The following is a 24,764-nucleotide window of genomic DNA, read 5'->3' as shown; positions in this document are numbered from 1 at the left end:
TTTTCCAAAGATGTGTTTTGTGCTGTTTGTGGTTTCTTTAGGATTTGCATAGATTCCGTTGCAATAATCCACATGGGCCATAACCATGGTTTGAATCTTGTTGCAGAATACGGTAGATGGCATGGATGGGCAGACTACATACGTTGGGTTAAAAGCACCGATGTGTGGCCCATATAGTTTTTATCTGCCTTCTTTTTTCTCTGTTTCTAACAGAAGGCTAATAAAAATGTGGCCATGATTTGTCAGTATCTGGTAACTAGTAATGATGGTCAGTTTGTATTAGACCCCCATATACAGTAGCATGGGAGGCCCTAAGAGTCCAGGCTTTGGCACTTAAGTAACAATGCTGGCTGTATATGTGGGAAGGGGGGGGGAGGAATAAAAATCATAAAAATGTTATGGTTCACTGTGTATGTCAATTTTATTGTTACATTCTTTACTGTTAACAGTAGAACGTTTTGTATTCAGTTCTCTGTGTTCAATAAACAGCATTTAAACTAAATTAAAACAAAGCAGACATTTTGTAATTACTGGACAAATAAACTACACCTTTTACACACACTCCAGGCTGATAATGTTACAGGAAGAAACAAAAAAAAAAAAAGACAAGCAAACTACATGGGTGCTTTTAATCCAACATGTGGGAGCCAACTAAGGTCTAGAAGTGAAACTGTTGGGTCATTAGATTTCCAGAGGACATCCTCTGCCCCCCCCCCCCCCCAGTTGCTCAAATTTCCAGGGGACCACCCTGTTCCCCACTTCTCAAACCTCACCATTACCCTTCTTTCCCACTTTGCACAAAATCTATAACATGGCCTTCAGGCCAAAAGAAAGCCTACAGCAGACCAAGGAGTAGGCTGAAAAGTTGGAACTTTCAAAACCACAAGGTGGTCTCAATTCTAACCGGTACTTTTATGCCGCTTTGCACACTTGATGTCATTTTTCGTCACTAGATCATGATGGTGGTTTCACATACTATAACTTTTATATTACACATCGGGCAGATGATTTTCAGGATGCAATACACTTTAGTATTTTATCTCTAATATGGTTATTCAAACACAGTTTTCACTTGTGATCCTCTTGGGCACTTGTTCTATTCACTGCTGTATGGATGCCACTTCGGTTCTTGGTGTTTCTTATACATCACAGATCACAAATCCACCAGTGCTTCATTATTGGTATTCTGCTCATGGCACTTCAAATACTAATAACGTCCACTTTTTCGCTACATTCAGACACTGATAAATGGTTTAGTCTCACCTCATGTTCTTTGTGCTTTGGACTCATTTCCACCTTTTCAAATGCAGTACACCTTGGGTATCTCAAGTACCCATTTTTGTGTAGAAGCATATCTCTACATTTCAATATCCAGGTATGCTTTCAATTCCATAATTTACTATATAGCAGATTAACCACAACAGTGTTTATGGAATAATATATAGCACATATGTCATATTGCATCATTTATCATGATGTTCATATTCCTTATGATGCATGTAATGAACATACATGCAATATTACGGTGTTTTTTCACTAAGTAATCTTTGAATTTCTCTGTTTATAAGTTGCCTTTTTTTATATGAAAACCAAGGAAATGTTGGTCTATGTTTTGACCAGATCTTTGCTACGACTGGCTGAGGATTTCTAAATTTAGCTGGTCATAGAGACGAGGACTGTGTCAAAATTTAAGAAAGCGTGGGATAAGCATGGGGATCCCTTAGGAAAAGCAAGAGTTAGTGGTTACAGAGGATAGACAGATTGGATAGGCCATTTGGCCTTTATCTGCAGTCATGTTTCTATGAATCCGTATGTCCAAAGATGCACATGCACTGTACTGCCTTTATCCTTTAAAAAAAAAAAAAAATTGTCCTTTTTTCTACAAAAGTTTTGTCTGCCTTTTTTGAATATGACATGGCCTTTTTAGCTTTTATATTTATCCACTATTCTCATTATGCTTGTTTTTATTTATTTCTTCATTTGTTTTTATTAGCATTTTATGTATGTTATTTACATTTATTTATATATATTTGATAGAGTCCTGCGGCAGGCACCTCGAGCGCCAAAACACAGCTGCTGTGTCAAGTCTGTTTGATGTATCTTCAATAAACAACATTTTTTGAACAACTAACGTTTCCCTTGTGGTTTTGGAAGTGTCAACATTTGCCCTACTCCTTGGTTTGCTGCATTACAATCGTAGGGATTGGTGTTCCTCTACCCTATGTAGCTGTTATACCAAAAGTAGGCCTACCTCAGATCTTAGAACAGCAAATAAAAAGTTACAATCACAAACCCTAACAAAGTGGCCAGACTACCAGAACTTTTTTATTTGCAGCATGAAAGAAAATTAACTAAAAAGAAATAAACAGCTGGGCAGCACTGATATCTTTATAGAGCTAATGAATATTTGTGGTTGCAAGCTCTGGGACTAGGAAGGCCTTTTCCCTAGGGTACCAGGGCTGTGGAGTTGGAAGCAATTTTGGGTAAAGTCAGAGTCCATAAAAGTGTGCCAACTCAGACTGCAGCTTCAAAGGAAAACTTAAATTATAGTATATAGTAAATTTGTCATTTTATACTACATATGGATATATATATAGATATTTTTCATCCTGGATCTAAAGTACTGGTAAATATAAGTTATACTTACCAGTACTTTAGATCCAGAACAAAAACTTTAAAGCCTAATACCAGTAGAAGTCAGAGTCCGACAGTATAAATATAGAAGAGTTAGAGTTGAGGGTTTGGTGCACCAACTCCACAGTCCTGAAGGGCACACACCACACACACACAAAAGTGAACCTGTGTTTCTTGTTAGAGACTAACCAAAAGAATTTTATGAGTTAAATCCCCAAAACATAACTTGGAAAACTTTTTAATGTTGATTAAATTGGAGCTTCATGACCGTGCAAGACCACTCTTTCCTAAGACTGTGTAATCCTTCACATCCTTGCTATTCATGACTAACCTTTTTTCTTCTCGTGAGTACAATTTACTAACGAGACAAAATGGCTACTTCTGCAGTATGGAATTCCATTGCTTTAAGCCCTGTGCTATAGTACACCTGAATATTTCTTTTGTTTACACTCAAGACACTGCATTATCCAGGAGGTTTCTTGTAATAGAAGTAGCACTCATGTGAGAAGCAGCATTGTGTCCTCTATGTTCCAGCTTTCCCACAACTGCTCAGGTTTGATTCTCACTATACAGCCTGTGCTGTGTACAGTAAGTGTAATAGGAAAACATATTCATTCATAAAGACAGTCCAAGACAGTGTAGCAAATACTGAGCGGGGGAAGGGGACAAAAGCTAGGAAAATAAGGGTATCACAAAACCACCATGCCAATCAAAGCCATCATCTATTGCTAAATGGATTTTAATCTCTCTTGTAGATGCCTATTTAAATTTAGTTCACATCTTTTTTTCTGTAATAGCTCAAGGTGAGTTATATTCAGGTACCATAGGTATTTCCCTATCCCCAGAGGGCATATAATCTAAGGGGCCCTTTTACAGAGCGGCGGTAAGCCCAACACGGGCTTACCGCTCGCTCTTTTGGGACTACCTCTGGCCCATCACTGCCACCAGCGGTAGTCCCACCTCAAGCATGCGCCATTTCAGGGGGGAAAAAGAAAACCCCCAGAAATGGCTTGCATGGCGGTAACCCAGCAGTAATCAGGCATCACCGCGCACTGCCCAGTTACTACCGGGTTAGCACAGGAGCACTTATCACCGCCTCAATGGGTGGGCGGTAAGGGATCATTGCAAGGCAATGTGGTAAGAGTTCTCTTACTGCAAGGCCATATGTGCCTGGGGTCTATTTATCCACTGAGGTAAAAAGGGCCCTGGCATGAGGGAAAAATGACCCCCCCCCATCGCAGGGCCCTTTTTCCCGCAACTTGGTATAAGGGCCCCTAAGTTTGAACCTGAAGCAATGGAGGGTTAAGTGACTTGCCCAAGAACACAAGGAGCAGCAACAGGATTTAAACCTGGCTTTACTGGTTGTTAGACTACTCCTCTACTCCATATTTGAATATTCTGCATACGGAAGCTAAGCATTATTTGCAAATTTTCCTGGATGAAACACCCAGCATAAAATAATTACTTTAGTCAGGCAATATAATCCATCCCTTGGAATCTATTTGGGACCCAAAGATGGTAGATAACGCGGATCCAAGTTTGACAGACACCATTGTAAACCAGACATGTTTCATAGAGAGATGAGAGACTCTGCATGGATGATTTCATTTGTAACACTACTTCTGCTACTCCTGCCTTCCACCTCCTGCTCCTGCTCCTGTTGTAGGGTTTCCAAATGCTGAGCTGCTTGTAGCAGACCTTTCCTCCATCTGGTCTGATCTCAGCTAAAAAGTTTTGAATTAGGCTCAATGCAGTGCTTCAAGTTCACCCTAAAGTGGTATCTTTGCTCTCCTTATGCTTTTTGCTGAGCTGGGAAAATAAAACTGCAGTTGGACATCTGGACAATAAGGACAACTCAAAGAAGTTGGTGTTGGATACTTGTAACCTCAAGATAGTAGTGTTTGATTTTAAGATACAGCATGGGTTGACGTATCTGTCTTCAGAATGGACTCAGACTGTCTTTCTCAGGCAACAGCACCACAAAAAGATCTAGGCATCATTGTGGACAATAGGTTGAAATAATTTGCTCAGTGACTGGCATCAGCCAAAAAGCAAACAGACTGTTAGGAATTATTAGAAAAGAAAAAGGAGGAAAAAAACCCCAAAAGATATCATAATGCCTCTGTCACTCCATGGTGCAACTACACCTTGAGTATTTGTCCGCAATTCTGGTTGTATAATTAGATAAGATATACAGAGAAGAGTGACCAAAACAATAAAAGGAATGGAATGACTGTCAAATAAGGAAAGGCTAAAGAGGTTAGCGCTCTTCAGCTTGGAGAAGACAGAGCTGAGGGGAAACATGACAAAGATCTTTAAAATCCTGGGTAAAGTAGAACAGGTAAATGTGAAGCATTTACCCTTTCAAAAAGCACAAACTAATAAGGGAACATGCCATCTTATACGGTAGTACATTCAAAGCAAAGAGAAAAAGAAAATCAAATTCATTGCATGGTTAGGCCCTGGAACGCATTGGAAAAACTGGATGTGGCAAAAGCAAACTAGTATGAATGGGAAAGGAAAAAAAAAAAAAAAAAGATGTGGACAAATTTCTACCATCCATAAACCAATATATATCTGAAAAAAAGCCACTGCTGATCCCTGGGATAAGTAGCATAGGAACTATGTACTTTTTGGAATACTGCCAAGTACTTGTGACCTAAATTGGCCACTATTGGAAACAGGATACTAGGCAGTCCATAGTTTCAGTACCTTCATTTAGGGAATCATTTACAAGCAGCGTATACTAACGATGCTAATGCATGCTGTTGCAGGGAATAACATAGGTCTTGGTGCATATCTCCAACAGACTTCTAAAACCTGTCATTTATTTCTCTATAGCATCACCAAAATTCATCCCTTTCTTTCTGAGCACACTACCAAAACCTTTATCCACATTCCTCTCCCTTAAGACTATTGCAACTTGCTTCTCACAGGTCTCCCACTAAGCAATTTCTCTCCCCTTCAATCTGTTCAAAACTCTGCTGATTGATTTATATGCCACCAATGTTGCTATGCTCATATTAGCCCTCTCTTCAAGTCACTTCATTGGCTCCCTATCCATTTCCGCATACAGGTCAAACTCCTCTTGACTTACAAAAGTGCATTCACTCTGCAGCTCCTCAGTAACTCTCCACTTTTACTACTACTACTACTACTTAACATTTCTAGAGCGCTACTAGGGTTACGCAGCGCTGTACAATTTAACAAAGACCACGATAGTTAGTCTCACCGAACAACTAGATGGGCCGTGGGCAGCCTAAATCAAATTACTGGACAGCTGGAAAGCTAAGTGTTTTCAAAAAATTAATATAAAGAAGTAACCGAAAGAATTATAATACAACAGTGGACAAGGGTTGTTTTTTTTTTGCCTGTGATGAGTCTGCAGTCCTCCCTAAAGTTGATCCGTTAACATAAGGAGAGACTTAGCGGTTCTTTTGAGGCTTTTTTTCCCCCGTTGAGCATCCACTCTAGCATAAGTAGATTCCTTATATTTGATTGGTTTTCAGACCAATCAGTAAAGCATTGCAATAATGAAAATGTGGTAGCACAAAACTCTGAAGCATCATCCGAAAATGATTGGGAGATAATAAATCTCTGTCGCCTAAGCAATTGTAATTTAAAGAAACCAGTTTTGATAACATATTTAATAGGAATCTCTCCCTACACTCCTACTCAGGAACTCCGTTCATCAGGTAAAACTCTTATTTATTTATTGCATTTGTAGCCCACATTTTCCCACCGTATGGCAGGTTCAATGTATCTGTACTCTTCTCCTCCACTGCAAACTCCAGACTCCGTTCCTTTTATCCTGCTGCACCATACACCTGGAATAGACTTCCTGAATCAGTACGTCGAGCTCCAGCTCTGGCCATATTCAAATCTAGGCTAAAAGCCCACCTTTTTGAAACTGCTTTTAACTCCTATTTACTTGTTCAGTGCTGTTTTATAATTCCCACCTTAAGTAATTCTCTTATTTGTCCCGTTTGTCTGTCTTGTTCAGTTGAGCAGGGACTGCCTCTTACGTGTTCAGTGTACATCGCTGCGTACGTCTAGTAGCATTATAGAAATAAGTAGTAGTAGGTACATGTGATAACAGCATTAGCACATGCTGTTAATCAATGACCCTTTAAAGCCACACATTGTAATGTTGCAGTCTTTGTTTCCCGGCTTTCTGGTACTGGCATATAGGCACCTAAATATATTCTTATTTTATTTCATAACTCGCTTACTGACTGTTGATTCAAGTAATTTGAATTCAGTTTTCCTACATCCTTACTACCAGAATGCTCTAAATTTCCTTTTATTTTTTTCCTTCTTCTTGTAATAGCATCCTTTGTTGATACTCTAAGCCTGGGGTTCTCAACCCAGTCACTGGGACACACCAAACCAGTCACGTTTTTAGGATACCCAAAACGAGTATGCATGAGACAGATTTGCATACAATGGAGGAAGTGCATGCAAATTTAACTCATGTATATTCATTGTCAGTATCATGAAAAATCAGACTGGCTGGGTATGTCCTAAATACTGGGTTGAAAACTCCTGCTCTAACCTATTAGAATGATCCAATAGAAAAAGCACCAGATAATACTCAAGGACATCAGCATGCCCCAAAGGGGCAAATAAATACCACTTTCATTTCACCACGGCCCAGATGTTCAAAACTCAGTGCCGGATCAGTGCAGCAAAGGAACTCCTTAATACTCAACACAGATGCAAATTTAGGTGCACTCATAGCGTTGAGCATTAGGAATTCGGCGGGAGGAGGATGCCTGGCTCATGCATTCAAGAGTAGTGCGTTAAGCACAGCTCTTGAGCACATGCCCAGAATGCCAGAGGGGGGAGGAAGTAGTGCCGGCTCCGAACTTTAAACACAGCGGCTTCCATTCCCTTTCACTTGCCAGTTTACTTTCACCACAAAGGTAACTGTACAAAACAGGAGACTGAGCTACGTTTTTCTATTTCCTTCAGATAACAGCAAAAGCTACTAGGTCGAAAAGTCGGGAGCGGTACTGCACATACTTTGTTTTATATTCTTATACCTTATCTGATGTAATGGTGTCTATTCTGTGCTAGTACACATTTAACAGATGAGAATATCTCAACTCTTGCTCAGCTTGCGACTGGGTGGCATCTCATACAGGGACTGAGCTAATCCTGAGACCCTAATGTCAGCTCCAAGCTGGCATTAGGATTTTGGCAGTAGAGGCTTGGGGGGGGGGGGGGGGGGAGATAGGAAGTAGCCTCACTTGCATGCATTTGTATTGTTGTCTCCTCAGCTCATTGTTCTCTAAGGTAGGGTAGGTAAATTCAGGTGCTAGTCCACAACTAATGGCCTCTATCGCCTGCGTTTACTTCTCAGCATCTGGGCATGAGTGAAGTTACCTAGCAACAGGGTTAATGACCATCCTGATTTTACAAATATATTACTGCGTTAACAAAATACTCCTCAAGTCTTCAGTGGGCTTGATAAGAGCTTTCAGGGCTTAAAAGAAAAACAAACCCAGCCTCACAAAACAGCATATAAATACAGTTGGAAACAAATAATGAATTAACACAAAATAAACTCATCAATTAAAAGGCCTAATTCATCTATGGAAAAGGTTTGGTAAATCAGGTCCTAAAAATTAAGATAATGCAGACTTTTGAGATAAGGATGACTCTCAGATGCAAGTTAGTCATTTAAATATATAAGGAGTGGAGGAATGGCCTAGTGGTTAGAGCACCAATCTTGACATCCAGAGGTGGCCAGTTCAAATCCCACTGCTGCTCCTTGTGATCTTGGGCAAGTCACTTAACCCTCCATTGCCTCAGGTACAAACTTAGATTGTGAGCCCTCCTGGGATAGGGAAATACCTATGGTACCTGAATGTAACTCACCTTGAGCTACTACTGAAAAAGGTGTGAGCAAAATCCAAAATAAATAAATAATTGGAATTTTGAAAATGAGTAAAATCTTTACATAGATACCTAGTAAATATCTAACATTTATGTATAGAGTCAAGACTTATGTATTTCTGGATATGAAACGCCCATATCTGTTGAATGTACTGATGATTCCAAGGGAAGTCTTACCCTCATGCTTGGTAACTTATTTTATATGTCAGCTGCTGTAGGGACTAGGGATAAGGATTCTTCCCAGGATAATCTGGATGCAACTCAAAAGAGAAGATTAAACATCTGGGAAAACTACTTTATTATTTTTATTTATAAACTCTGAAACATTAAACACAAGCAACTTGTTTAAATTGACTTAGAACATATAAAATTATTCAGAACAAACAGAAGTGACACATCAGGGTCCTTCTGTTTAGTTGGGGTGCTCCTGGGTGGTGGATGTTATGTGATTGGAGGGGGCAGAGAACAAAGAAAAATATATAGAAGCTAACAGAAGAATACAATTACTTTTAAACAGCAAGGCCATTGCATGATAATCCTTCTTACCAACATGCTCCTATCAAGGACTATGGAGACCTGTTTCATTTCCAGAAAAAAAAAAAAAAAGACTCTGATTGGGTTAAAAAAACAAACAAACAAACAAACCATTATTTAATACCAAGATAATTTAACAAACACTTGCAAGGATAACAAAAAAGAAGCACCCATATCTTTACTTTGTTGTCTAAGAGATAGAAGAAAAGGTTTTTCTTTCTTTTTGGTAACATCTGGATAAATACTTTCACAAGGCAATCTTCAGAAAATTTTACTTAACATTTCAATATCAAGCTGAAGCTAAATTAGTTCTAACTACTCCTTTCTATGAGAAGATATATTTTTCACTTCAATCACCGTAAAAATGAAGACAAAAAAATAAAAATAATGAGGAAAAAGACCGCAAATGTCCTGATTGTGGCAGCAAGCAGAAAATCTTAGTGCCCATGTTAATCGGACTGCATTTTTCTGATCGCTAAAAACCTCCTTGTTTGTTAAATAGCTTTTCTTTTCTTATTAAATAACTTTTCTTTTCATCTAATTGTGCACTTTACCGCACATCTTGATTTCCAACAAACTTTTATATAGTCAACACAGTTCCAAAATAACCACTCAAAACTCAATAAAGGATAATTCAACAGAGCTACTCCTAACAGGGCTCTCTGTTTCACTTTCTTTCACAGCTTCCTCAGGGGACTAAATGCTGAACATCCCAATCATTTATCATAGACCTGGACTCTAAACATAGCGCTCTGTCTTCATGTAACAGCATCCAGCTCCCAGATCTTCTAACCAAAAAATAACTCTTTAGATCTTCTATAATTTCAGCACAGCATTCAAATCTTGTTCAAATACAAATCAACACCAACAAGGTTGATCTTTCCAACATTTCAAAAGTCAAACTCTCAAGAAAAGTAGTTGTTTAAATCAGGAGTAACTTCCCTCTATCCAGTAATTTGTGTATTATTTTGTCCTTTATTATTATCGTCCCTATATATAGGCTCTTCACCCTGGGCCTTTTTTTGAAGAAGTGATAAATAATAAACTTTGAACAACTGTGGAATTTGATTCCAAGGAATACTTTAACATTTCCATCAAGCATTTTTTTTAAAGGCATCACCTGGGGGTCATACCCAAAAATTTAGGAAAATTTAACAAGCCCAAATTTAACCTACAGTTTTTATACATAATCAAATTGTCCTTAACCAAAGTAGCAGTCAATTCCTGAACAGATTTTATCTCATCTTTAAGTTCTTGTATCTGTACAAAATAGTCCATCTTAACCATCTTCACATTTTTTGATAGAGTATCAGTCTTACTCATAAGCGCTGATAATTCAGCTGTAGTCTTGGACATCGAAGCCTCCATATTCATTAACACCCTCCAAATGCCTTCAAGCATCACTCCACTTGGGGCTACAGGTGACTCAATGCCTCCGAGTGGACCCTCAGCAGTGCTGGCAATCCGAAGAGGGACTTCCTCTGACGGCGACGTGACAAAGCCTTCCGTAGTCACCACCCACCACAGCCTCTTCTTTCACTTCTGCCAGACAGGGGGATGGCTTGCAGACCAGAGGAGACAAAGATAGATCCAGGCCCAAACTTTCCAGTGCTCCTCTGCTGGAAAGAACCATGGGCTCTCCAACTCTGGCAGAGGCAGAAATTCCAGTTGCATACCTCTCAATGGATTGTTGCACAGGAGTGGACTACAGCCGGCAGAGGTACCCAACTTCACTACTCGCTTGGCATGATGCATAACAGCAACAGAAAAACAAGCCAGAGCTTCAGACCCTCCAAAAGGCAATGCCATTGTTCATGTGGCCATCTTGACTCAGCGCCCCCTGGGAAAAACTACTCTCATTGTTAACTTTTGTATTAATAGATCATAACTTGCAGGAATTGGGAGGTTGCATGGAGGAGCTGGAAACTAAAGTGGAGGAGTTCACGAACCTTATTACCACCTCACAGACGCAGGTTACTCAGCTCTATGATCACAAACTTGCAGTTATGTAGAGCTCCCAAAGACGTTGTTGTTATTGTCCGTACGCTTTGTTGCCAGCTTCTTGGATCTGAAGGGGACTTGGCGCCATTACTTTAGAATGGGCAAATCACTCCTAGGGGAAGGTCCAGGATAATAAACTCCGTGATATCATTGCCCAATTTCTTTATTATACTGAGAGCAAACTTTGGCTAAGGCATGGCAAGTTTCACAGCTCTTATACAATGAGGTTACGATATCATTTTTTTCAGGATCTATCATCTTATTATACCCCGCAGCGGTGGGCTAAGAAGCCTGCATTGGATCTAATGACTAAAGGCACTGGATCTAATGACTAACGCTCACATGGGCTTTCCTTTTTTGCTTATGTTTTGCTGTGGCTGGAAAGTTACATTGTGTGCACAAGCTGGGCAAAGCCTGTAAAATTTTGCATGAGGCTGGTTTGGCTTCCACACTCCTTCCTCCAATCATTGTGGTCCCTGCGACTAGAGAGAAATTACAGTGCTGGCAATGGGTTCCCGGTGACCACAGGACACTGTCAATCAATAGTCTATCTGTAGCTTTAACTTGAACTTTCTGTATATGACTTTTGGCTCTGTTTATTACACAGTTTATGCCACCTTTCATATTCTTTTAATACTTTGCTACCAAGTGCTATTCCTATACTGTTGGGTTGGGAGGGAGGGGTCATTAGAACTATTGTCATACACTTTGTGTGTGGGGGAAAAGGGGGGAATGCATTTGGTGCAAGGACTTAGGGCCTCTTTTGCCCACTTCAGGGCACTTCTGTTTAGTGGAGTGCTTCTGGATGGTGGATGTTGTGTGATTGGAAGCAGGTTGGTGTGGGAGGGCTGGTTATGTGATAAATACATTATAAATGTGGACGGGGAGACAATCTTCTCCATTATTTTTTTGATGATTGTGCCCGGTTGTGAAATATGACAACTGATTTGAAACTTCTTACCTACAATGTTAAGAGCTTGAATTCTCCTTATAAGAGGGACTCTTTAGAGTGCAACCTCATGTGGTTTTGTTTCTTTTTTTAAACAAGTGACCCATTTCTTGAAACAGCATGAGGGTTTGTTGACACATCTTCGTTTTCCTACTGTTTATTGTGCTTCTAATGTGCATGGGGCCAAGAAACATGGGGTGGCTGTGTTGTTCCATGCGGTGGTTCAGCTACAGCTTTTACATATCAAGCGGGATCCAGATGGTCACTTCCTTCTGCTGGATCAGGAAGAGGCGATCGTGGCATCTGTATATGCTCTCAGTGAGCATCATGACCAGTCCTTTGCTAAGCTTCTCTCTGTTCTGCAGGCTTTTGCAAAGGGCAGAATTATTTTGGCAGTTGATTTTAATGCTACATTGCAGCCTGTTCTTATCAAACGGCAACTCCATCGGGGGTAGATCTTAAGATGTCTCAAGCCCTAGTGAAGATGGTTGAGAGCTTAGAGTTGTTTGATGCCTGGCAACTTGGCCACCCCACCCACTGAGAACATACTTTTTTTTATTTCCACACTCATGGTACATATTTTCATTTCGACTACATTTGTTTTGGATAGGAACCTACCAGATGTGGGATGTTTATCTGCTATTGGTCACATTACTATCTCGGACCATGCAATGGTATGGGCAACTGTACCATCCCTTTATGAGGAGGTAAGAAATAGGCTGTGGGTCCTTAATTTATTGTTATAAGACGCAGAGATTTGTAAGGACTATTTAACTGTCTCGTGGGAATATTTGGATATTAATATGAATTCTGGGCCATCCCTTGGTATGGTTTGGGACACCCTTGAGGCGGTATCTAGGGGTTACTTTTTTTTTTTTTACATAAAGCTAGCCAGCGTTCTAGAGCTCAGAGAGATCGTTTGGCTCAATGTTTTGTCCAGCTGGAGCTTCTGGAGGGACGGCATATGGCCTTCGGGTCTGTGTCAGATCTTCGGGAGCTTCAGGGCTGTTAAATGGCAACTTGCATCCATTTATGAACAATTACAATCTGTTAATAATTGATTAAAATAAACTCATTATGAATGTAATAATAAACTGGTAAACGTTTAGCTATTAAATTATGGTGGGCAAGAGCTGATAGGCATATTTTAAGTATAAAGACCCTTCTAGGTCATTCTTGACTAAATCTCTCAAATTCAAGATCGCTTCCAGCAGTTTTATCAAACATTGTATTCTTATGATGCCCCAATTTGTCTCAAGACTATTAATACTTACTTAGCAGCAGAGGCCTTACCTTCACTATCCCTACTCAAAAAGCTACCTTGGAGGCGAAGATTGCTGTGCAAGAGGTTTTGCAGGTCATTAAGGAGTTGCCATCTGGAAAGGCACCTGGTCTTGATAGCTTTTCTAATGACTTCTATAAGGCCCTTGTTGGTGATCTAGCTCCCTTGTTAGCGTTGATGCTTAATTCAGTCTGAGAGAGTAAGCCTTTGCCTCAATTGAAGATGGAGGCCTGGATAGTGGTGATCCCCAAACCCGAGTACACGTCCTACCACCCTATCTCCATTTTGAACAAATATGTGAATTTAGCAAAAGTCTAGGCCAATCATTTGATCTTAGCACTCCCCACTCTGATCCACCCTAAGTGGGGTTTATGGCTGCCAAGCGATGGACAATGTGAGGACAGTGGATTTGTTGTTACACTCCTCCCAGCAAAATGGTCACCCTTTGTGCCTTCTTGGTTTGGATGCCAAAAAGGCATTTGGCAGGGAACATTGGTCTTTTCTGAATAAAGTGCTGAATAAGTTTGGTATTGGACCCTTTTATCGTCTATGGGTTCAGGCCTTCTATACTTCTAAGGCTTGTGTCTCTGGGCAAGTCACTTAACCCTCCATTGCCTGCCGCATTGAGCCTGCCTTGAGTGGGAAAGCGCGGGGTACAAATGTAACAAAAAAAAAAAAAAAAAATTAATGGGAGGCAACTCTGGTATGTCCCCTCTTATAAGGGGTACTTGCCAAAGCTGGCCTTGTCCCCTTTATTATTTGAAATGGTCATGGAATCATTCGCTGTGGCAGTGCGGGCTAATCCAGCCATTAGTGGAGTACAGGTGGAGGCTGGGAATTCAAATTAGTATTGTTTGAGGATGATGCTCTTTTACTCCTTACTCACCCGCTTTACCCAATCCTTTGAAGGAGATCTCGGTTTCCTCAGCTGTCTCTAGTTATAAGGTGAATACGACCAAATCTGGGGCTGGTTATTGGCCTTACTCAGTCAACTTGAGATGTTTTTACAGGACTTTTTCCTTCAAATGAGTTCATAATGGGATACGATATTTGGGCATACAGTTACCTTAGAACATTAAGGCCTTATTTTTGGCCAATTATCTAGCTTTGCTGAGGGAGCTGATTAGAGACATGGGCCTTTGGGAACCTATGGAACTTTCTTAGTTTGGTAGAATTGCTACTCTTAAAATGAATATTGTCCCTCGTCCGATGTATATATTTCAGGTGCTCCCGCTCCGACTCCCGAAATCATCTCTTTCTGGTCTTCAGGATCGCCTGACTCGCTTTGTTTGGAATAAAAAGCAGTCAAGACTTCCTAGATCCTTTTTATATATAAAGATAGAAAGAAAGGGGACCTAGGTGTGCCAAACTTATTTTGGTATTATCATGCTGTCCAGGCACATGCAGCACTCAAGTAGTTTCAGGACTGTCCCTCTAAGTTGTGGGTTCATAGTGAGCAAACTATGGTGGGGCCCTGGCCGTTGAAACATCTTCTTAGGCTCTCTTGCAAGTTCCAGCAATTGCCAGCTGATTTATGCCCTTCTATTTCTGCTACCTTTCAGTATTGGGATCCTTTTTTTTTTTTTTTTTTTTTTTTTTTTAACTAAACATGAATCCCCTCTCTCCCGTCATACACTATTGTTTACATTACATTGTTTCCTCCATGGGTTGGGGGGGGGGGGGGGGCGGCTACCTTTTCCCACTGGGCATCCTTGGGATTAGCAACCTGGGGCAATTTTTTGAGGATAATGAGTTTTGTCTCCTTTCCTTCTCTTTCTGATAACTATCAGCTCCTTCCTTCAGATGTCTATGCTTATACTCAGTTAAAACATTTTTAAAAATCTGGTTCTATCATCAGACAGCATATTTTGCAAGAGGACTCCTACCTGGAGGATTTGTATGGGGATTCCAGAGGCACCAAGGGTCTTATTACTACTACTAATAGCATTTGTATCAGCTACCAGATGCACGCAGCGCTGAACACTTGACATATAGAGACGGTCCCTGCTCAAAAGACTTACAATCTAGGTAGAACAGATAGACAAGACATAGAACGGGCAAGGGAATTAATGGGTACAGAGGAGGAGGGCAACTGAGTAGTGGTTAGGAGCCAAAGGCAGTAGTGAAAAGGTAGGCTTTCAGCACAGATTTAAAAACAAGAGATGGAGCTAGACGTATGGGTTCGGGAAGACGGTTCCGGGCATAAGGTGCTGCGAGACAAAAGGAACAAAGTCTGGAGTTAGCAGTGGAGGATAAGGGGGATGACAAGAGATTTGTTCAGAGAGCGGAGTTGACGGGGAGGAATGTGGGTATTACATGTCTTTAAGTTTTTAAGCGAACGTGCTAAGCCTTATACTCTGCAGCTCCTTGTGACTCTAGGCAAGTCACTTAACCATCCACTGCCTCAGATACAAATAAGTACCTGTATATACTATGCAAACCGCTTTCAATATAATTGCAAAAACCGCAGAAAGGCAATATATCAAGTCTCCTTCCTATTCCCTTCATAGGGTTAATTGGGAACAGGAACTAGGTGTTACTATTGTTGATGATGACTGGACTGTTATGGAGAAAGCACTGCTAAAGACTTTTATAGCTGTTTCAGTTAAAGAAGATGCCATTAAAGTTTTCTACCTCTGGTATCTTATGCCTGCTAGAATGTATTATATGTTTCTGGGCAGCTCTTCGACTTGTTGAAGAGGTTGTGCTGTCCTGGGCACAGTGGGTCACATTTGGTGGACTTGTTCTAAGGAGCATGCATATTGGAGGGCTGTGCAAGGTAGACTGCAGCACTGGATTGGCCGTTCTGTCCAATGGCACCTAGCAGTTTTTCTCCTTGGTGAAAAGCCTGTGGGCCTTACTCGTCAGCAATCTCAGTTGGTCTGACATGCCTTGAATGTGGCAAGAATCAACTTGGCACATTACTGGAAACAACTAACAGTACCTTCCCTGGTGAAATGGATTACCAAGTTGTGACATGGGGTTAAATACCCAATAGCTGAAAATCTGAAACTCTTAGGAGTTACTCTAGACTGCAAATTATCTTTCAAAAAACAGATCATGAACATCATATCGAAATTGTTTCAAATAATGTGGAAACTTAGGAGACTAAGAGACTATCTTCCTGGAGTGGTCTTTTGAATGTTAATACAAATGATGGTCTTAGCTCACGTCAACTACTGAAACGGAGTACACACCGGCTGCAAGGAACAATTTTTAAGTTGATTGTAAATGGCTCAAACCTAGCCATCAGGCTAATTTATAGGCAGTCACGATATGAAAGCACTAGTCCACTACTAAAAAAAATTCAACTGGCTTCCAATCAGAGCTAGAATCCTAAGTACTCTGGTCCACAGGATCATTTTGGCCTTGCTGTTTGATACATGACAAGCCTAATCAACTTACCATGTCACAATGCTGTTAAGGGAGCACAAAATTATCTTGTCCTCCATCTTCCTAATTGTCAGGGTTTAACATATAAATCAGTATATTCATCTGGATTCACCTTCTTAATTACATAAACTGGAATTTTCTATCAAAACACTTAAGATGTGTGAAAAACTATTTCTGTAAATACCTAAAAGCTTTCTTTTCAGGAAATTCTTTTATGCTGACAGTTCTAAGAAAGGCATGTATTATTAACATCGCCCTTAATTACTGTAACAGTACTGAGATGGTTGTATAGAGCTGTTAGACTACATGCTTTTTATTACCTTCACTGTAATTCACCCTTCTGAGATGGCTTAGATTAACTGTTAGACCACTCTCTTGGTTTTTAGCATACATTGTTAAATTGCTTTCTTTTCTGATTTTTAATGTCAACCACATTGAAACTATGTTTGGAAAATGTGTGATATAAATACTGACATAAATAACTAAATGGAACGTTTGGTTGCATTCAAGAATCACAATTCATAAATGGGAAGAAATATGAACCCCATTTTTGTTTAATAGCTCTTCTTAAGGATCTCTCTACAGCTTTCTTTCTTCAGATTTGGAGTTTTATCTAATGTATTCTTTTGCAGGGTTTGGGGGGTATGTGTGTGTGTGTGTGTGGTGTGCTCTACAGCAAATGTTCATAAAATGAATAGACGTTCTTGTTTGTTTTCTTTTGCTGTTCCCAACACTCCTGCATTTTGCAACGAGTTGTTATGTATATGCTTTTCTGTTTATTGCATATCTTAATGGTTTGTATTTATGGTTGTGTCTGCATTTTAATAAACTACTTAAAAAAAAATTTCCAAAACTGACATTTCATTTTCTAGAACCTAACAATGAAATGTTTATACTTTAGTTGCCTGATCATTTTTTTTTCCAGCTGGGTTTGTCCTGGCATCTTTGTATGACTTCCTCTTGTTAATTCTCCTAAGTCATTTTTCAGGTTCTTATTTCTGTTTCTTCCCTAAATCTCTCTGACATTAATCCTTCCATTTCTCCCCTCCTACTCCTTTATTCCTACTCTTTCCCCACTAGTCCTCCCATTTCCTGTCTCATTTCTTCCCCAGGCTCCTATTTCACTCACTTTCTAGTTACCCATTTCTACCCTCTATACTCACCTCCTTCCCAGTCTCATCCACCTTCTGCCTTTCTTCCCCAGCTACTTCCCTAAGACTTAACTCCTCTAGGTTTCCATTTTTCCTTTCACTTCCCCCATTTCTACCCTCTCTCACAGTCTTCAAAAATCTGTTCCCTGACTTTGTCCCCCCTTTCAAAGCCTTTTGTCCTTTTAAACTGCTCCTCAATCCCTCCCCAAACACTACAAGTCCTTCAAACCACCTCCTTTCCCCATATTTCTACACTCAGTCTTTCAGCCTACTCATACCCCTCACCCAATCAACTCACCATACAGCTTGGTAACTAGCTCCCACGATCTTCTTAATCCCTATTCAGTTTCTTAGCTCTTACTATCCGCTCAGTTAATCACCACATCTTCATTCTTCCACCAAGCCCCAAGTTCTCACTTACACTCCCAATATCTAGCCAGTGTGTCTTATTTTGGTCTCCCCAAATGCTCTAGGGTCCAAGTCTCTGCTCTCCCACATCCCCATGTCACCAGTATTTGTCCTCCTGCTTCCTTCACCCTTCCCTAGCACCCCACCCAGCTACTTCCTTCTTCAATATTCGTTAACCCTAATGTACTTTATACTTACCCCAGCATCCAGCTGTCTCTCCCTCTCAACCTTCCCCTAAATATGCCCTTGTTTCTTCCCATCCCCCACAATGTCTGTTGTCCTCTCACTTCTTACTCCCCTAGCATCTGAACCTTTCCTCTACTCCAACACCAGCCCCAGTGCCCCCCAACATCAGCCCCCAAGCACCACCATCAGCATGATTTCTTCTAGTCCAGTACAGTCCCAGCCCTCAACATCAGTCCCAATCTGATTACTGCTTTACATGGCAGCGGGAGCTGTTCCTTCATTCCCTGCCACTGTACTCTGTTGCTGCCCAGGGCACCACATTTTTAAAAGGCAAACTAATCACTTCCTGTCTCTTTCAGAGAATGTGATTGTTTTTGTCTTCTGAAGACCTTTGGGTTGGTGGCAGCTGCACAGAACAGGAGGTGGGAAGTGAAAGAAGAGCTCCCATTGCTAGAAGGGGCAATTCGGTGAATCAGGCTTTCAGCACTCTTAGGTTTGGGTGCCATGAGCCAGTGCCTCACACCTTAAGCCGGCCCTGTAGTAATTTATCCTATAAAACATAACGCACTGCTGAACACCTTGATACCTACTTACGCCTTCATATTTAACTCAATAGTTCTTAAAAGCACTACTTTGTTGAGGGAAAGAGTTCAGAAGGTAAGTAACAAGGCAGGGTAAGTTGGGCATACTTTTTATCCGTGGGGGTGATGCTGCCATTGGCTGCTGTACTATCTGCTGCCTGGATGGATGTTGACCGATTTTCCTGCAAACAAAAAGCATAAGATTTATTACACAAAGTATATTTCCTTGACAGCTGTTGAACCAAAAGAAGTCGTCTTTACCTCTTCAGAAATCTTTAGCCTCTTACTGATTGCTTGGTAAGTTACCAGTGGCTAAGAAGGAAAGATGAGAAAGAAATATTAAATTAGTGCAGAAATATATATCCTCTTTTGCTATGTACAGAGGCAATCCTCTTATAACAGGCCTTAAATAATTCCACCTAAAGAACAGGTACACTTTCAAGCAAGGCGTAAAAGTCCATTTACCAGCTGAGTAAGCCTGCATCTCCATATTCCCAAGTCAAAGCAATATATCACTTTTATCCACCTTGTCCTGGGGGGCAAAGCTAACCAGTCAAGTTTTCAGGACACCTATAATGAATATGCATGACATAGTTGCATACATTTACATATACCATGCCTCCAATATATTTTTATGTACACAATTAAAAAAAACAACCTGAAAATAAAAAATTTCCAGGATTTAATTTTCAGGGATGAAAATGCAGTTATGTACACCCACAACTGGCTTCCCAATCAATTATTTTTGATATTGGAGTGAAAGAAAGCATGGCAGAAATATATTCACTCCATATTTCTTCCCTGGTAACTATTCCCTCGCTCCATTCCCATGCAACCTTTTCTCTCTTCAACTTACCGTATTTGACATGCTTCATCAAAAAGTCCAAAGTGTGTTAATTTAAAATTAATATCAAAAGTTAAAACCCCACAATTCCACCAAATCAAACATGTCGCATCTGACCCATTTTCTCATAAAACCATATTTCTACTTTCATGGTTTTAAGCATTAAATACAGGTCTCAATAACCTGAATTCCATTTTAACTAAATTAAAAGCCTCACAAAGAACTATGCTTTCAACATTAAAAAAAAATAAATAAAAAATTGTATAGTACTTCTTATAACACAAATCCAGTGGTAATATGTTCCATACACTAGGACCTATTACCATAAACGTTTGTGAACAAATAGACTAATTTCACTTTGCGTAAGTGAAGCTCAATGTGAAGAACACAACCTTCTTAGAGGATCATATTTACACAACACATTCTATGGCATTCACATGTGTCTGTCATAGTGGCAATGCCGTGCTTAAGGACTCAAAACCCCTAAGTTCCAAAATGTTTCTGCTGTTTCAAATGCTCCCCCAAGAAATGAAGAACAGTCCAAGAATTCTCTAGGTAAGAATTTCTACAGCAAATCTCAGCTCAAGCACACTGACTCAGAAGACAACCCTTCTGTAGTTTACTGGGTTCAGTAACAGTACTCCCCAGAGGGAGTAGAAAACATAAGAAGAGATCTACAAAAATTAGAAGAATGGTTTAAGGACTAGCAGTTGAAAATTAATGCAAAGAAATGTAAAGTGATGCACTGGAGATGCAGAAATCCAAAGGAGATATACCAGACTAGAGGCGAGAGACTAATAAGCACAACTCAGGAGAGAGATCTTGGGGTGATAGTGTCTGTGGATCTCAAGGCGGAGAAAATGTAACAAGATGGTGGCCATAGCCAGAAGGATGCTAGGCTGCACTGAGTATTTTGTTCAATTTTGGAGTCATATCTTGCTATGTAAAAAGACAAAGAGGCTCAAAGAAAAACATCAAAAATGATATGGGGGTTGGACCAAGATATATTATGAGAAGAGACTTGAGGAACTGAATATGTACACCATAGAGGAAAGGGGGGGGATAAGGGTGATATGATACAGACGATCAAATATTTGAAAAGTATTAATAAGCAAACAAATCTGTTCCAGAGAAGGGGGAAAGAAAGAGAACTAGAGGACATGAATTAAGACTGCAATGGGGGGGGGGGGGGGGGGGGGGGGTTGACTTAGGAGTATTTTCACGGAAAGGGTTGTGGATGCCTGGAAGGTGGGAGGTGGTGGAGATGAAAAAGGTTACAGAATTCAAAAATGCATGGGATAAACACAAAGGATTCAAAGTAACATAGTAGATGACAGCACATAAAGACCTGAACAGTCCATCCAGTCTGCCCAACAAGAAACTCATTACATAAGGTACGATATGATACTTCATGTGTACACCTGATCTTGATTTGTCCTTACAAAATACCAATCCTGAGCTATCACAATAATTAAGGGTTTACAAGCAAGATATGTCTTTAAAAAAATTTTTAAACCCAAATTCCTCAACAAAATCAAACGTTATTGTGTTGTAAGTGCTCAGTATATTTATTTATTATTACATTTGTACCCCGCTCTTTCCCACTCAAAGCAGGTTCAATGCGGCTTACATAATAATATGGATCACAGAGTATTGATAGAGAAAATATAAGTTAATTATAGCAGACTAATAAAAGAGATAGGTAGGTAGAGATGGGCAAGGGTGAAGGGAGTAGGAGAGGTATTAGCAAGGGGTAGGTGATCATTGCAGGGGGGGGGGGGTAGAGAGGCGGGAGGGGGGATGGGACACGGGATAAGAATTGGGAAATTTGATGGGAGATGTAGTCTGGGTCATTGTCTCCTGGATATGTGTTGGGTAGATGGGTTCATAGGAATAGTTTGGGTCATTTGGGTAGGCCTGTTTGAACAGATGGGTTTTTAGTGATTTTCGGGTAGATGGTTGCTGATAGATCTGATGGGTCTGGGGAGGGCTGCCTAAGAAGGAGAAGTTGGATCCATAGTAGGTTTTGTACTTGATTCCTTTGCAATTGGGGTAATGCAGGTTAAGGTAAGTTCGCAAAGTTTCAGACATGTTTCTGGTGGGAAGGTCAATCACTTTGAGCATATAGCCCGGAGGATTCACCGTGGATAATTCTGTGGATTAATGTGTAGACCTTGAAGTTGATTCGTTCTCTGAAAGGGAGCCAGTGAAGTTTTTCACGAAGAGGTGTTGCACATTCAAATCATGATTTGCCAAAAATGAGTCTTGCTGCTGTATTTTGGGCGGTCGGAAGTTTTTTCAGGATACAGGTCTTACAAGCCTAAGAAAATACTATCCTATATAATAATGCACACCTCCAACGTTCTGAGGCTGCCTGGAACCGTGGAAAAGGAAAGTGGAGTAGATAAAAGTAATGTCATTCCTGAAGTGCCACTGATTGGCTGCTATGATATGCTGCAGAACGTTCAATAGACAGGAGTGGAAGTGAACAAAGCAAGTCTATGGTAAGCAAGGAAGCCCATTGGTTAATCTCTGATTCCACCCCCCAAAGCAGCCGTCATTCCTATACACTCAAAAAAAAAAAAAAAAAAAAAAGGAAACCTAGATGCTGCTTCTCATTGCCGTTTTTACAGCTGTTTCCACTGGACAAAAGGAGGGGGGAGACACACAGACCCTGCAACTGGGAGGGGGGACCCTGCAACTGGGAAAAAGGGAGGATGGGAGGAGGGAGGACCCTGCAACCGGGAGGGAGGGAAGGGGGACACCCCTGCAAATGGGAGACATACCGGGAGGGGGGCGACCTTGGAACTGGGAGAGAGGGGGGACCCTGGCACGTACTCTCATTCTCACACACACACTCGCACCCAGTCTCACTCTCTCTCTCTGTCACACACACACTCACACTCTCTCAAACATACACACTCCGAGGAAAACCTTGCTAGCGCCCGTTTCCTTTAAAACAGAAATGGGCCTTTTTTACAAGTATATAAGTGACGCCATGCCTTATGCTAAAGGACTTGCCCTCGGTATCATTCATTTGTTACTACACATCATAGCACCACCTTACTTGCCTGCCCAGTTCAAAAAGCTTGTCCAAAAAGAATCATAACAATCAAATCTAATGTCACTTATCTTGCATGGTGATATTGTCAGGCTGATATTAAATGGTGGTGGTGTACTTCTTCAAAACAATGTCTGTCCCAATACTGGCATTAGCAAGTGCAAAAAATGCTGCGATTAAACCATTATCTCATGCTTATGTCCTTTCCTGTTCCCAGTAACAACGAAGGTGAAAGTGAGGAAAGATCCAAATGACCAAAGCAAACAAGGAGTAAATAAAGTCCAAGAGTTTATTTGCCAAAAATATACTGAAACAAAGATCCTGCTCCTGATATGGAACCATGTTTCACCGAATTGGCATCTTCAAGAGAAGAGACCAAAAAGCCCGCCGGGTAGTATATCCTACCAACTCCTTCTACCCTGGAAGTGTAAACGCCAGCGCATGGGCTTCATCAGCAACGCCGCAGGGGAATCGCTAGCGCGGTTTAGTAAAAGAAGCCCAAAGTTGGAAGAGAAATGTAGAGATCACATGATCAACCTATTTCTGCATCGTAAGATTGGTATCCAACAGGACTCCAAGGTTTTGAAGACAGAACTACAAAATTTACCCCCTGATATTTTAAAACTGTGGGTAAAGCAGGATCCAAAGACCTTCCAACATACATAATTTCTGTCTTTGCCAAATTTAATGACAAGTTGTGTTTAGACATCCATTCAATCATCTTATCAAAACATCTGGTTAGTTTAGAACTTGCATTCTGTGAATCTCTCTCAAGTGGGAAAAAAAAACCCCTGTAAATCGTCAGCAAACACTCGAAATGAAACATTCAACTCCTGAAACACTAAACTTAGCTATGTCATAAATAAGTTGAACAGCAGGGTAGATAAAGTTGAGCCCTGCAGCATGCCTTGATTTATCAAAAATTGATCAGAAAAAAAATTCCTTTATCTCAACCCGAATACAAATCAAACCATTCAAGTACACGTTCATAAAAACCCAATTCATATAATGATCAATCATGTTATATTGCAACATATGCCATGAATTTATCTTACTGGGCAGACTGGATGGACCGTGCAGGTTTTATCTGCTGTCATCTACTATGTTACTATGTGTTAACTCCTGAGCTGATAGGAATGCTGCCCAGAACACTGCCATAGCTGCAGTGTTCTCCGGGTGGCCATGCCACAGATAAGAATAGAGGGCAAAGCTCCAACTTCTTAGACCACAGTATAATTAACCTGTCGTGCAGAACAAATATTCCACAGAAGTACCTGTTCTGACAAGAACTGCTATTGAAAGCTCAAGGTCCTGCCGGCTCAACCGTGCCAAAAGACTTCTATCAAACAACAAATGGAAGCCTTTCTCCAAAGCTCAAAGAGAGAAGAAATACCTTTTAACATTTGAATAAATAAAGCTTAAATTGTAGTGTTCTTTAAGTTATCCCCTCAACTCAATGTTAAAATTGCATTCTTCTATTTTGGTTATGTTTTGTTTGGAGCTGTCAGTCAGTCAAAACCCTCTGCTCAACCAGGTCTAAGCTGTTCAGCTAACCTGGGAGTATCCATGACAAATCAGTTCAGAAGCTGAATGGTTAACCATCAACATCTGCTAAAGACAGAGAAATACTGAGCATTCTAAGGCTGCACAATGCCCTTAAAGGACAAATCATACAGAATTTCTTTGTTGCTCTGCCTTCATCCTCCGGTCGATGGAGATAACCCACATTATGGACTGGTCTGGTATGGATGCAAAAGGAATATATATATTTTTTTAAATAAATTCAGGTTTTTTTTTGTTTTTTTTTAGTTCACATAAATTTTTGCTACTGTTCACATT

At 40.5% G+C, this 24,764-nt stretch overlaps 1 protein-coding gene across 6 annotated transcripts in view; it reads right to left on the bottom strand.

Moving 5' to 3' along the window:
- GLYR1 (glyoxylate reductase 1 homolog) overlaps positions 1-24,764 on the bottom strand; it is a 100,657-nt gene that overhangs the window by 19,020 nt on the left and 56,873 nt on the right. For all 6 annotated transcript variants that reach the window (XM_030213301.1, XM_030213302.1, XM_030213303.1 and 3 more), the window contains 2 exons: positions 19,282-19,332; positions 19,129-19,202 (listed from right to left, as the gene is read on the bottom strand). In XM_030213301.1, coding sequence (XP_030069161.1) covers positions 19,129-19,202; positions 19,282-19,332 — 125 coding nt within the window. The remainder of the gene's footprint in view (positions 1-19,128; positions 19,203-19,281; positions 19,333-24,764) is intronic.

Source organism: Microcaecilia unicolor, chromosome 8 (genome assembly GCF_901765095.1).
Source record: "Microcaecilia unicolor chromosome 8, aMicUni1.1, whole genome shotgun sequence".
In the NCBI taxonomy this organism is placed as follows: Eukaryota; Metazoa; Chordata; class Amphibia; order Gymnophiona; family Siphonopidae; genus Microcaecilia; species Microcaecilia unicolor.
Note: the sequence above shows the minus strand (reverse complement) of the source record. Positions and strands in the feature narration are given on the sequence as shown.